The 14,757-nt window shown below is 38.2% G+C and overlaps 1 protein-coding gene across 3 annotated transcripts in view; it reads right to left on the reverse strand.

Annotated features, from left to right (window-relative positions):
* The window catches only part of Tulp4 (tubby like protein 4), a 186,359-nt gene that overhangs the window by 61,491 nt on the left and 110,111 nt on the right, over positions 1-14,757 (reverse strand). For 2 of the 3 annotated variants that reach the window (XM_005390523.2, XM_005390522.2), the window contains exon 3: positions 9,654-9,815. In XM_005390523.2, the coding sequence (XP_005390580.1) occupies positions 9,654-9,815 (162 nt within the window). Of the gene's footprint in view, positions 1-9,653; positions 9,816-14,757 lie in introns of those variants that run through there. The other variant, XM_005390525.1, reaches the window with a different exon arrangement.

A 14,757-nucleotide genomic window follows, 5' to 3' on the forward strand; every position in this document is an offset into this window, starting at 1 on the left:
TCAGTCCTCTATCAAGGGAGAGCATGGGACACCTCACAGCTGCTGGACACATCATTTAATGTGAGTGTGTTACCAGCTGGATGTTCAGAAAGGAACTTGGGAACCAAAGAAACAGGACCTGCACTGTCTTCTTTGTATGATAGTTCCTTAAGTTTCTTCATCTAAATTAAGAATTCTGTATTTATGTGTCTAATGGGATTTGTCTATCCATCAACATCTTGTAGCAACCATACAAATAATTTTCTCTATTTCATAGACACCAACAGTTTAGAAGGAGTCCAGTGAACTAACAAAGCCCTGAAGCGGTCAAGCCAGGGCTGTCTGACTACAATGGCTACAATTCACATACAAGACACTTGTCTATAGGTTTTTATCTTTGTTTCTTTTTGCCCTTCAGATTTTGACGTTAAGCTCCTTAAGGGTCAACTGCATAGGTGAATTCCTGGAACCTGACAGAACTTCTGAGTATACACAGGTACTCACTAAATATGTGCAAAATGAATGAATTTAAATAAATGATAAAAGGCAATTTTAGAACACAAATACTGAATGGCTGAGAGATTAATTGCAAAACAAGACGTATTTCACTTAAGTTGTAAAAAGCTCATGGAATTTACAGAGCTATTTTAGAATAAATCACTCACCAAATATTTCTTTATATATGATCTATATTTTAGTGAATGAACAATTTAAAAAGGTTAAAGCAGTGGGGCATGGTGGTGCACATCTATAATCCTAGCACTCTAAAAGGCTGAAGCAAAATGATAGTAAGTTCAAATTTAGCTTGGCAACTTAGGGAGATCCTGTCTCAAAAACAAACCAACCAACCCTCCCCCTAAAAGCCCCCAAACAAAAGATCTGGGGATGTAGCTCAGTGCAAAAGCCTTGGGTTCAGTCCCTGGGACCAATAAATTAATTAAATTAAATTAAACTAACACCAGAGGCAGTGATGAATTTATTAACATATGCTACTTAAAGGAAAAACAGACAAAGCTACTTAGGAACACAGTGAAATTCATTTGAGAAAAAGTTGTAATTTTGGCTGTCAACAGAAAAAAATAATTGTATGATAGCAAAGCTACAAAGCTCTCATACAACACAGGCAAAAGGATAGGGATCTAGAAGTGTGGCTCAGACCTTTGAATTCAGTCCTTGAAGAGGCAGATGTTTATCATGCTTGGTGAACAGTTATAAGCAGTGAATATGTCTTATAATTTTAACTGAGACGCACAATTTACACACTTTAAAGAAAAAGAGGTGTGGGAATTCCAGTGAGATATTAATGCTGTGAGTGATGTACATGGAGCAGGCTTTTCTTCTCCCCCTTTCATATTCTTCCTTCATGTTCTCTGAAAGTAGCTAAGTATCTTCCTGCCAGGTGAAGGGGTCAGGAAGTTTTCCCTGTTGTGGGTTTTCTTATCACCCTAGAGTCTTCCCATCAGTACCTTTATTACTGTTCCCCTAACTTTATCATGTGATTTTAAAATTTCTGTCTCATTCTCATGTTAGCCTATAAGCTTTAGAGGACATAGACTGCTATGGACTGAATACTTACGTTACACCCTCACCCTGCCCCAAGCATATACTGGCTGTATTTGGAGGTGGGGCCTTTGGAAAATGATGAGGTTTCAAAGATATCATGAGGGAGGGGGCTCCATGATGATCACTGCCCTTGAAAGACAGACAAGAGACCTGAGCTTGCATGCTTTCTCTCTGTACAACCATGAGGAAAGGCCATGTGAGGATAAAACAAAAAGGAAGCCACTTGCAAGCAGGAAGGGAAACTTCACCAGGAACGGAATTGTTAGCACCCTGGTCTTGAGCTTTTCAGTCTCTAGAACTGTGAGAAACCATAGTCTGTTGTTTTAGACCAATCCTTGGTATTTTGCTACAGTAGCCACACTGAGATGAGAACCATGTGAGCTTTGAACACATTATCTTTATCATGTGTGAAATCTAGCAAAGTGTGATGGGAGGAAGGACATGCTTCTGCATCGAGTAATATGTATTTCCATTTTGGAGAACAAACGGAGACCAGACTGTAGAACAGACATATAATCCCTGAATAGAAGACTGGCAATTTAATAAATTCTCAACGTTCAGCATCACACTAAATCAAAGTAGGACAAAAAAACCAGTCCCTAAGTCCCCGACTCGGAATCTATACCAACTACAGGTTCCACGGGAACACAATCCACTATTAAGACAGGAGAAAAGCAGCACTCATAGTCTACTTGTCAGCTATGACAGAGGAAGCTACTCTGTGTTAGAACAAATATGTCACAGATAGTGAAAGAACACTGATACAACATAAAATCAGAGTTTTAAAACTCTCCATTACAAATTCATGCCTAACTACTTCCAATGAGATAAAGTTTACACAAACGAAGGACTTTAGGACATCCAGACAGAAAGTCTCATGATAATGAATATACACATGGCAAAGGCATTGATTTCTGCTACTTCCACTCCTTAATCCTGGTTGAGTATCAAGTGTGCTCAAGACAGGTTGGTTCCAGTGGTTCCTTTCCAGGTATGCCTTCCTTTCCAGGCTTCTCACTGTCTTGCTACTCAGGGTTAGACCTTCTTCTTGGAGACCACGTTTATGTGCCATTCTCATAGACCCCATTCACAGATAAGCCCCTTGCAAGCATCTCCCTGTGCCCCAGACTCACCAAATCCAACTGCCTACTTGCCATCTGTCCTGGAATATGCCCAAAGCCTGTCCAAGTCAACATGAAACCCAGCAAAGACTGGCTTGTATTTTATTCCAATGTCCAGCATACTCTGTATATATAACAGGTGCTGTGAGATCTCATGTGAGGGTTTTGGGAATTGAGCACACAGAATCAGTCACTCTCTAACCATGGTCCCTGATACATTCTGAGCTTGGCTCTGGTTTTGCATGTCTGCCTCCCCGTAAACTAAGCTTCTTGAGGGCAGGTGCCTGAGTTTTCTTACAAAGGATAGTAACTCTTGTCTTTTTTGGCTTTTGCTCCTGCCATCTCTGGTACCACAGAATGGACCCAGGTCTTTCTGTAATAAGCTACATCCTCAGCTTTTTAAAATTTATCTTAAGACAGGTTCTTGCTAAATCCCTGAATTGTCTAGGAAGGACACAAACTTGAGATCCTCCTGCCTCAGTCTCCCAGAGTGTTAGGACCATAGGTGTGCACTTCCACACCTGGTTTTCTTTCTTCTTTAAACCAGAAACCCATGCTCAAATCCTATAAAACTGGCTGCCAATCACTGTCAATGATAGCTTATATAAATTTCTGTCATATGCTTTCCTGTTTCCTTTGGTGGCTTGTAAGCTTCAAGTAAGGGAAGGTACAATGTTTCTTCTGTGATATACAGACATGTGGGTCAGACCATACCAGTTCAGTAGCTACCTCTGTATTTAATTGCCTTTCCAGCCTTAAATATACTCTGCAAGTTTTAAAAGCAACACAATTATGATATCCACATATAATTTCTTCATTTCAATATAATACATCTAAAGCTGTTTTAGATTCAATTATTTTTCAATAAACACAATTATTATCAATTATTATCTGTTTAAAATGAACAAAGCCACAAACATAAAGGGGCATGAAGAGAGGATCTTAAAACATTCCAAAGATTTTGCTCTGGAAGCAGTGACATCAGTACCTTTATCTCTGGACATGAGACTCATCTAAATTCCTAAACGAAACCATACTGAGAAATTTCAACTTCAAAAACACACACTCCTGTAAACATTCACCTTTTTTATCGTGAAGTGTAACTACTAGCACTGTAACTGGCTCCTGAATGGGGCAGCTTTTTCCTGTTTGCTTTTCTGATTTTTTGTTTTGTTTTGTTTTGTTTTGTTTTGTTTTGTTTTTTTGAGGCAAGGTCTCCCTATATAGTTCAGGCTGGCCCTGAACTCACAAGGTAGCTCAGGTTGGCCTTGAATTCCAGGTGATCCTCCTGCCTCAGCCTCTCCAAGTGCTGGGATTACAGGCATGTGCCACCAAGTCCAGCTGCTTTTCTGATTGAAAGCTAGGAGAACAGATAAAAACTGAAGAAGAATTCCTACTAGAAACAGTACTACTGGTGGCAGACTCCTGAAACACTACTAAGGACAGAGGACTGAAAGGACAGCCATGATGTCCCTCCTTTTCTGCAGAAAGAGAAAAGATGCTCCTAAAATCAAGAACTTCTCATTGTGTTTGAGAACACTGACCATCAGAAGTGCTTCAAGGCCAGGTATGAATTTTTTCCAACTAAAGAAAGTTACTGAAATCAAGGCAAGTGTAAATGACAGAACTGCTCACTTGATAGAAAATTTTCTATTTTTTAAAATGAAATTTCACAGTTGTCTATAACAATCACTTCTAAATCTATATATCTGGGCTAAACATGTAGTTCTGAAGTCATCTCATCTGTTCACTGTGGAAAAGACCATTTGTGAACTATCCCATGAAGATCAGAGACTATCTTATGTTTAAAGATTTTCAGAGAAGGTAATCTATCTGCCTCAGGCTTCAGATTTAACATTAAAGCCTATTAGAATATTTCCTCCCAAATCTTAAAGGCTCTCATTTAAAAAACTCATAGCCTTCTAAAACATACCCCCATGAGGATTTGGGAGTGTGTCTGACCACAGGACTAATAAAAACTGTATTTAACTCAACCATTTCTAGAAGACTAGTTGGCTTGGGAACAGTAGAGGGGACCTATTCATCTTGTAAACTTTGGGACATTTAGTTTTATACCAGGTGAAGCACTATTTATTAACAATACATTAAAATATACTTTGGATGAGGAAGAAAAAGATGGTTCTGGAATGCAGCACTACACCAGGTCTTTGAAGGGAGGTACAAATGCCCAGGGCAGCCACTTATCAAGAGGCTCCAGGGGGTGAACGTGTACTTTTGAATGAAAGATGGCCAGTGATATGCGAATCTACTTAGTCTGTTTGGTGTGGACAGTCCAGCCTGTTGGGAAAGCATTGTTTTCTGTGCAAACAATACAGAACACGGATCAGACGGCAGATGGGCTCATCCTAAACTACCTAGTAGTGTTCTTCACTCTGACTCTTTGGGTGCTAGGTTTCTCTGTCAGCCACAATCTATATAATATATGAGCTCTCAAATCCTTTCCTATTTCAAAATGCTACATAATTCTTTAAAATATACGTATGTGTTATGGTTTGTGTCTAGATATCTCCCTAAAGCCTCATGCGGTCAGAGGGCTTTTTCAGAGGTAGCTGAATCTAGAGTGTGCGATTCAAAGTGCAGTACTAGGATGAGGGTGTGAATGCTACACCTGCCCAAGGGTGGGTAGCCTGAATACAACATAAAGAGACAGAAAGAGGCTTGTCCTCTCTCTCCCTCTTAGTTTGTTGCTTTTACTGTCTTCCTCCATCATGAATAATTGTTGCTCCTCTGCCATGTGCCAACCGGTACCTTGGGGCCAGCCAATTATAGACTGAAAACTCCACGAACTCTGAGCTAAATAAACGTTTTCCCTTTAACTTTGGGTGCCCAGTATTTCATCTCAGCAACGAGGGAAAAGTAACTAAGACAGTATGTTTCCAAATATGACGAAAATAATTTCTTCTTGTAGCTACTAATAAACTTCTTCACAAAAGGGCTGAGAGGAAGGGGTGTCCTGTTACAGCAGGGGAGTACACAGTGCAGAAAGCAGAATCCATGGCACTTGTGCCAACAACAAAACAAGCCCCATCTGAGTTAAAGCAGGAAGGGCACATTGTAATCTTTTACTCTGCTCTTTACTTTTACTTTGCATTTCTCATATAAGAGAAACAATGTAATATTTAAGCTTGTGTGTTTGATTTATTTCACTTAACATCTCAAGGTGTATCCATTTTCCTGTAAGTGACTCATTAACCTTCTTTATGACACAGTAGTACTTCATGGTATGTAAATACCATGTTTTCTTTATCCATTTATCTGTTGATGGACATATGCACCACTTTCAAGACTTAGCTATTACAAACTGTGCTGTATAAATATGGGTATGCATGTATCTCTATAATATGACGTCTTTTAACTGTCTTGGGAAGACACCTAGAAGGCGACTAGCTGGGTCAAGTCGAATTTCTAGTTTTAGTTTTCTGAGGAATCTCCATACTGATTTCCATCCATCCCCACCAACAGTCTAGAAGGTTCATTTCTTCTTGCAGCATCTCCACATTTACTATTATTTGATTTCCTGATTATGGCCATCTTTCTGGGGCACAAATACGGCAGAATGCTAGTTGTTGAATTTAAGGAGGGCACATTCTTTCAACTTTTCTGTATGTTTTAATATATTTTTAATAGCAAGCTGAGGGGGTTTATTCCAAAATACCATCTCTAAACTATTCAATCAGGATTTGAAGGTGAAAGTCCATGAAAAGAATCCAATGAATTCCCAAAATTGTATGCAAACCGAGATATAGAATTATGTATGACATGGGCATATGTGTGCATTTTTCCAAGGAAGTGGCTCAGAATTTTGATCTTATACTCAAAGCAGTCTATAACCCACCTCCCAAAATGGTACATAAACCACCATTGCAAAATAAAAACAGGGAAACAGTTAGACTTAAAAACTCACTTGTAAAAAAACCGTGTATACTGTATTTTTAGAAGCTAATAGGAAGTATCCTAAAAATCCCATTAAAATCTGAAATATCTCAAGATGTAAGGGGCAGGTCTTTTCTTCAAAATTATTATAACTCTACTTTGAGGATAGGATGTTCTCCAAATAGAAGGAGAGAGTCACCCCTGCAGCCCTGCTTTGATGAGGACTTTTAGAGCTGATGGGGACCCGACTCTCCCAGTCAAACTCCCAACCTAAGAATCAGGTTACTGGTTATAAACATTAAACTGGCACTCTACGCATATTCATACACTTTTCATTTACAGTCTTCAAATCAAGCAAAAGACATGAAACTGTGGCAGAGATGGAGAAGGAATTTTACTTTTCCATGTCCAGCTGAAACAGGACTGCCCGTGAATGCAATGTACATGTTTATGCCAAATTTGCCCACAGATTCTCATGCTTCTTTATTTGTAAGCCTTTTTGGAAAGGCAATGGAGCATCCAGCTAGGGGCCAATCTTGCTGGGAAGTTAAAGTAGTAACCAAGACACAGTCTGGGAGCTACAAGATCCTACCACTGCCACAGGGGCTCTGTCCTTGCAGGTACCTGTAGCCTACAGAGCAAGCCTAGGCATGTCAGTATGCCTCAGTGCTCCAAGGTCATGGCTGCAGCCCTGATTTCCTCTCCAGCCTATCTGCGCTGCTTCAGACTTATGAGAATGGCACCAAAGCACTCTGTGGTGCACAAGGTAGTGCTGTGGTTATCCCATACTCTGCTGGGTGCCACACGCCTGGCTCATGCTAAACACCATCACTCAAACTTAGCTTAGGGTCAGTCTACCCCTCCATGTGACAGTAGTGGTATGCTGACAGGCCTATCTCCTCCACTACCCATAAGCACCCCAAAAGAGCTACATCTCACTCACTGTGCCACTGCCAGTGGGATTCATGCCAGTCACACTAAGTGTGCAGTTTGTTGGGGACACTGGCTGACACAATTCACTAAGGGACGAAGAGGTGAGCCTCACAGATGGCACAGTCTCCATCCTTCTAGGTGAGGGAAAATGCGAAGCCAAGACTTCCGCTGACATATTTTTAAGTGCTTCCAGATCTGTTCCCTCATTTGATGATTACAAAAGCCCTGGGAATGAGGCAGGAAGTAATTTACATTATACCCCTGTCCCAGAGGAGGAAATCAATGCTGGAGAGATCAGGGGGCTTGCAAAAGGTCACTTCATGGGCTTCTCTTTGAGGAAGAGACTCCAGGGTTAATAAAACTCATATCAGGGTAAAACCGCATAATAAATCTAAATGCTTCCTACACACACACACACACACACACACACCACACACACACACACACACCACACACCACACACACGCTTAGAGGCCTAGGGGGAAAAGGGAAGAAATGAAGTTGAAAATATCTTTTCATAAATCTAATACTGCTAAGTTTGAGAAATAAAAAATATTTTTTCTAGAAAAAAATTTTGCTACAAAATATGAATATGGTGAATAAAGAAATTCAGTTAAAAAAAAGCTCAAAAAAAAAATTAATGGTACCATACTACATTGCTTTCTTTTACCAGTATAACATTTATATCTCTGGTGAAAATTTTTGGCAACTTATGGATTCTGTTATATTTGGAAAATAAATTTTATGTTTACAAAGATTTTAACTATTCAATCCTTGTACTTTGAAAATTATCAATATATTCTATGATAAAGAAAATTTTGAAACTACATTTTAGAAAATGAACTGGAAATTCATTACCATAAAATAACTATTTGTACCTTTTTTTTCAGACAGAGTCTGGCTATGCAGTTCAGGCTGGCCTTGAACTCACTTTGTAGCCCAGACTGACTTTGAACTCACAGCAATCCTCCTGCCTCAGCCTCCCAAGTGCTGAGATTACAGGCGTGCATCACCATGCCAGGCTATTTACAGCATTTTGATTTACTTTTTCCAATTGTTTTTACCATATGGATAGGTCTTTTTTGGGTTGATGCAGTGGAGGTATTGTTTTATAATGTGGCAACATATCAAATGTACTATTTTGTATTCTGATTTAATACCCTAAAAAGCCCTTTCAAATTACTACATCATCGTCATAATCAAAATCTGTATAATTTATTGAGTTATTGTATTCTCTTTTAAGTAGTTATGTTACTTTATGTAATCATTCTTTTAGTCACGAAGGCTACTGAAAAATTTTACTATCATACATAATACTTTAATGATCATATCTTCTCTTTACTTCTGTCTCTTTTAGATAAATCCCCAACGTATGTTATGAAAGTGGACAATTTGTAAGCCTTTTGGCATATTTTGCTAAGTTATTTCCCCAAAGATCTTAATACACATTACCAGCAATGAGTAAGAAGGCCTCCCTTTTCAATGTTTTTCAGCAAAATAATCTATATCATTTTACTTTTTGCTAATATTTGAAAAGTATACCCTCCTTGTGCTAATTTTATATTTTCCCCAGAGAATGAAGTTTTCCACTATACGTTTACTAATTAGTTGACCTTCCTCCTTTGTGAATTACTTAGTTATACCCATTATCCATTTATCAATTGACTATTCATGTGATTTTAAAACAAATTTATATGAACACACTATAAAAGTTAAATGTTAATGTTTAAGTTTTATCTGGATAGTTTTGTTGTTTTTTTCCTTTGATTTTTGGTTTGGTTTGGTTTGGTGCTGCCATCGAACCCAGCACCTTTTGCACTGAGCTACATTTCTAGCCCTTTTTGTGAGAAAGGGTCTCACTAAGTGGCTAAATTATGTAGGCTGGGCTTGAACTTGTGATCCTCCTGCCTCAGCCTCCCAGAGTGCTCAGATTATAGGTGTGCATCACCGTCCAGTTTCTTTTGTGATTCTTTTTTCAGTGGGTACTGGGAATTGAACTCAGGACCTTGCAATTGCTAGGCAGCCACTTGTGCTAAGCTACATCCCCAGCACTCTTTTGTGATTCTTTAAGAGGTTTTTGGACCAACTTCCTCTCTCCTGCCCCCTTTTTTCTTCTTAGTCCCCATGGTTTTAATATTACTCATTTTCATTCAGAGGCATTACCTGTTGGTCATCAGGAGTCCATATGCCACATGTGATTTGACTTTCCAAGTTGATCTCAGATGACCAATGTCTTTGTCCACTGACAGAACCAACCAGGACAAACCCATTGCGATATGAAATAAGTGCTTGAGTTCCATCATGGCTCCATGTGAAATCACTCACCTTCAAGACATGGGAAGAAGAGGGGTCAGTTTATAATCTGAAAGGGAAAATACTTTTATCAAAGCCCATAGTCATTAAGTTAGCCTTTTGGCTAATCATGATAACCTAAAGAAAACAATATAAAAGGTGTTTGAAAAACTATAATAAAAATGACTGAAATGAACTATAATAAAAATGACTGAAATGTTTTGGCCTCTCGTCTATTTTTTATACATTCTACAAGCTAAGAATGGTTCTAAGGGATTGAGGGGGAAAAAAATCAAGAGCAGAATGGTATTTTGTCATACTGAATGATACTGAAATGAAAATAGTATCAGTACTACTCTTCATGTTGTGTAAACTCATAAAGACCCATAACAACATCTGTGGAAGTATTATCTCGCCATTTACAGAGAAAACTAAGGCACAGCAAAGGGTCTAAGTGCCTTATCCTTAGTCACACAGTGGGGCGAGTGGCAGAACCAAGAATGATCCTAGGATGTCTGGCTTGAGGGTCATTTTTTAAACCAGTTACACAGTCCCTTAATTATTACAATTATTAACAGGTTCTCCATTAATATCTGTTAATCATCAAAGTGGTAAAGCTCTAATTTCTGATTATATTCCTTTGCAGTCTAACAATAGTTTCTAGATCAAAACGAAAGGGAAAGAACATGTACATTTATTGCATCTATTCAAATGAGCATTTTTGTCCTTTCACTCTATTTTGTTAAATTACTTCTATGGATTTCCCAATATCATACTATCCTTGTGTACCTGCGGATAATGCAGACTACTATATAAGTAAGTAAGGCTGGGCTGGGGGTGTAGCTCAGTGGTACAGTACTTGCCTGGCATGTGCAAGACCCTGGGTTTAATCCCTAGTGCTGCAAAAACTAAAAAAAAAAAAAAAAGCTACACATTTCTTTCATATTACCTCTTTAATCATATCTTAAAATTTTTTATATATGTTTTTATGATCATTCATAGCTAGTGTTTTATAAATGTCAATTATTTTTTCTAAGAGCTATTTAACCATTTATAAGTTTCCGAACATGCACAGGTTTCTTAAGTTTCTTTTTTGATAAGAACTCCTAATCCAGTCACATTGTGTTCTGAGATCAGGGTCTACAATCATGATACTTGCTATTGCAAATCTGCTGAGGTTTTACTTATGTTAAGATTGGGGATAGGCCAACTCTGGCCTCTCGTCTATTTTTTATATATTCTACAAGCTAAGAATGGTTTTAAGGGATTGAGGGGGAAAAAAATCAAGAGCAGAATGGTATTTTGTCATTCATGAAATTACATGTAATTCAAATTTTAATATCTATAAAGTTAATTTGATCAATTTTTTTGGTTTGTTTTCTCCTCTTATATAATATATACATTAACATACTTGATTTTGTCTCCTGATCCACAAAACATACAATATTCATTATCTGCCCCTTCACTGAAAAGGTTTGCTGAATCTTACTCAGGAACACAATCTACCTTTGTCAAGTGGGAAAATGATCAGTATTCTCTGATCAGTAGACACAGAATCTGTATACATTTTTTAGGTCAACTTTGTTAACTGTGATGCTCAAATCTTTTATATCTCTGCTGCTTACAGTTGAAACCTGAGTATGTTAATAGATTTATCAGCTTTTGCTTTCAGTTTTATTCACTTCTTTAAAATATTTTGAAGGCATTTTTTAATAAAAGCATATGTATTAAAATATACCATTTGTTACTATCTGGTAAGTGAATAATTCCTGTCTTTATTTTATATGATACTAATACAGCTGTAACAGCTTTATTTTTCCCCTGACATTTACCAGATGTATCTTTTTCATACTTTTATTTTAAACTTGTATATGTCCATAACTTTGTTTTTTGAGACAGAGTCTCACTATGTAGTTCAGGCTGACCTTGAACTCACTATGTAGCCTAGGCTTGCCTCAAACTCATGGCAATCCTCCTGCTTCAACCTCCTGAAGTGCTGGAATTACAGGTGTGAGCCACCACACCTGGTTGTCCTTAAATTTTAAATGTTGTTCTTAACAGTCTATATCTAGACTTTCAGATATATAATGTCAAGCTTTATGTTTTGATTGGTGAATTTAGCCCATTTGCATTTACTCTAATTAGTGTTTTTTTGTGGGGATTCTATTTCTACTACCTTAACTTTTCAGTTTATATTACTTTTTGTTTCTTTTAAATCTTTTCTAACAAAAAATTACTATCTATAATATTCACTGTTGCTTATATTTAGAAAGATTCAACTTTCTTTAAAATCTGTGATATTGCTAGACATATCACATTTTAAGACATAAAAAAAATAAATGAACAAATAGCAAAAAGTCATGAATGTTTTGGCTGTTCTCCCAACAGAGGCTAAGGATTTGTGCTAAGTAATCAGCAATGTCTCTATCACGATAATGGCATGGATTTGTGAGATACCTCTGGAATAGCTGCTCTGTTACTGGAAAGAGTTTGCTCTGGTAACCACTGCTCTATTTTCAGCTTTTCTTTTTTTCATTTTTTGAGGCAGGGTCTCACCATGTAGTTCAGGCTGGCCTCAAACTCACTATGTAGCTCAGGCTGGCCTCAAACTCGTAGTGATCGTCCTATCTCAGCCTCCCAAGTGCTGGAATTACAGGCATGTCACCATGCCCAGCTATTTTCAACTTCTACATAATGATGCTTTTAAATGAGTGAGATCATGTGGTACTTTTCTTCCTGCACCTGATTTATTTTACTTACTACACTGAGATCCAGTTCTATCCATGCTGTTGCAAATGACAGGATTTCATCCTTTTTATGGCTGGATGGTATTCCTTTGTGTGTGTATCAAATTTTCATAACCTATTCATCAGTCTTTGGACACCTGTTTCTACTTCTTGGCTACTATGAATAATGCTACATTAAACACAGAAGTGCAGATGCCTTTCTGGCATACTAACTTCATTTCCTTTGGATATATACTCAGTAATGAGACTGTGGGATCATGTGATAGTTCTATTTTAGTTTTTTCTGAGGAACTTCTATACTATTTTAGTTCAACTATGGTTGTGCTAACTTACATTTCCACCAACAGTATGGAACCCTTTTTTCCATATCCCCGCCAGTTCTTGCTATCGTTTGTCTTTGTGATCACAGTCATTCAAACTTGAGAAAGGTAGTGCTGATTTGCATTTTGTTACAACCAAATATACTATCTAGTTTGAAAGAACATTCATTGTGGTTTTTACCAATGATGATTAATGAAAATTGAGCACTACTTCCCATACCTATTCGCCATTTGTATGTTTTCTTTTGAGAAATACCTACAGTACTCAGGTCTATTGCCAGTTTTAATTTAAGTGTTTGTATGTTTTTTTCTATCAGTGAATTGAGTACCTTACAATTCTGGACATTAGTTTTGTCAAATGTATGGTTTGCAAATATTTTTTCATTCTGTGGTTGTCTCTTACCCTCTCTTCTTATATAAAGGCTTTCTGGTTGATGTAATCTTATGTGTCTATTTTTACTTTTGTTTGCTCTACTTTAGGGAGCTTTTTAAAAAAATAAAACACTAGTAATCTCACAGAAAACAGGTCATGCAGAATGTTTACATGAAGTAACTGGGCTTATTAGTTCAGAATGAAGTGATAAGAATACATCATAACTGGAAAAACAAGACGGAGAAAGCCAAGTACCAAATGCTGGAGCAGGAGATAGCAGAAATGCCCTTTCTTTTGGTTGTCTTCAACTGCAGAAGGTTGCAATGCTCTAAAGAGAGTCCTCAGATATGGAGTAACTGAAGCTGAGCAGCAGCTCAATCACACTATTGCCCAAGGCAGCTTTTCATTAGACTGTCTCAGAATGTGTATGGCTGGCACAGCCACCCTCAGTGACTAACACTATAAAACAATGTGTGTACTGTTCCAGATCCATTTTTGAAATGAAGAACTCCTAATCATTTCCTGAAAAAAAAGTTTTATGGTATCACTTAGCATTTGCCAAATATTCAATCTACTTTGTGACAGTGAAAAGCAGAGATCACCTGTCATTTCTTCTAAAAAGTGGTACTCTTCTCTGAACTGGCTTGTAAGGCACAGAAGTGTTCTTTCCTCCACATAATTTTCCAAGTGAGCACAGCCTCCACTGCCTTGATCAGTGTTCCAACACCACCTGTGTGTAGTGTCTTTTACTAAGATAATACCTGATTCTAACATAATGAAAAGCAACCAAATTGTCCTCCAAAGGCCACTGTTTAGTGATGACAGCTGCTCAATGGCTCCTCAGATTTGAAGAATAAAATTTTAAACAGTAAAATTAGCTAAAACTGGAATCAGGTCACAAGACACAGAAATTCCTTAGTGGAATCTGGCAGGCACAAGCACGTGTGAAGCTCAGGATACTGCCAGCTGTTTTGTGGCCCACACAAGCTCATTTGTCTCTTAGGATGCATTCATCCTACCTTCCTTGTTTCTGGCATGTTTATCTGCTTCAAACTCTCCATGGAAAGAAGCATGGAAGGACGTGACAAGTGGTGGCAACCATACAGCTGCACTATGGAGATGACAGGGATCACCTGCTCAGAGGTTGCTGCCAGGAGAAAACCATGTGCAGTGGCACTGCGTGGCTGGTGAACAGGCCTCTCAAACAGAGGTAAACTCTGAGCATTTCTGTATATACTATGAATATACAGAATTTCTGCCGAAGAGAAAATAGTGGGGCTTTTTTGGCCTGGGAATAAGATAGTATGTTGGAGCATTTTGGACTCAAACCAGGGTTTGAGTTCTGGCTTTGCTACTCAAGAACCTCCTTGGGCAAACTACTGAATCTCCCTGACCTGGATCTTTCTCTTCTATTAACATAACATCTTCAGAATAAAGATTCAATGGAGAGCTACCTGTTAGTCCAACAGGAATGAGAGGGCTTGGGGCATGGTCTGCCTTCTCCCTCTGGCCAGACCGTCATCTCCATCGAGGAG

The sequence above is a fragment of the Chinchilla lanigera genome, unplaced genomic scaffold (genome assembly GCF_000276665.1).
Source record: "Chinchilla lanigera isolate Chin_1 unplaced genomic scaffold, ChiLan1.0 scaffold00038, whole genome shotgun sequence".
Lineage (NCBI taxonomy): Eukaryota > Metazoa > Chordata > Mammalia > Rodentia > Chinchillidae > Chinchilla > Chinchilla lanigera.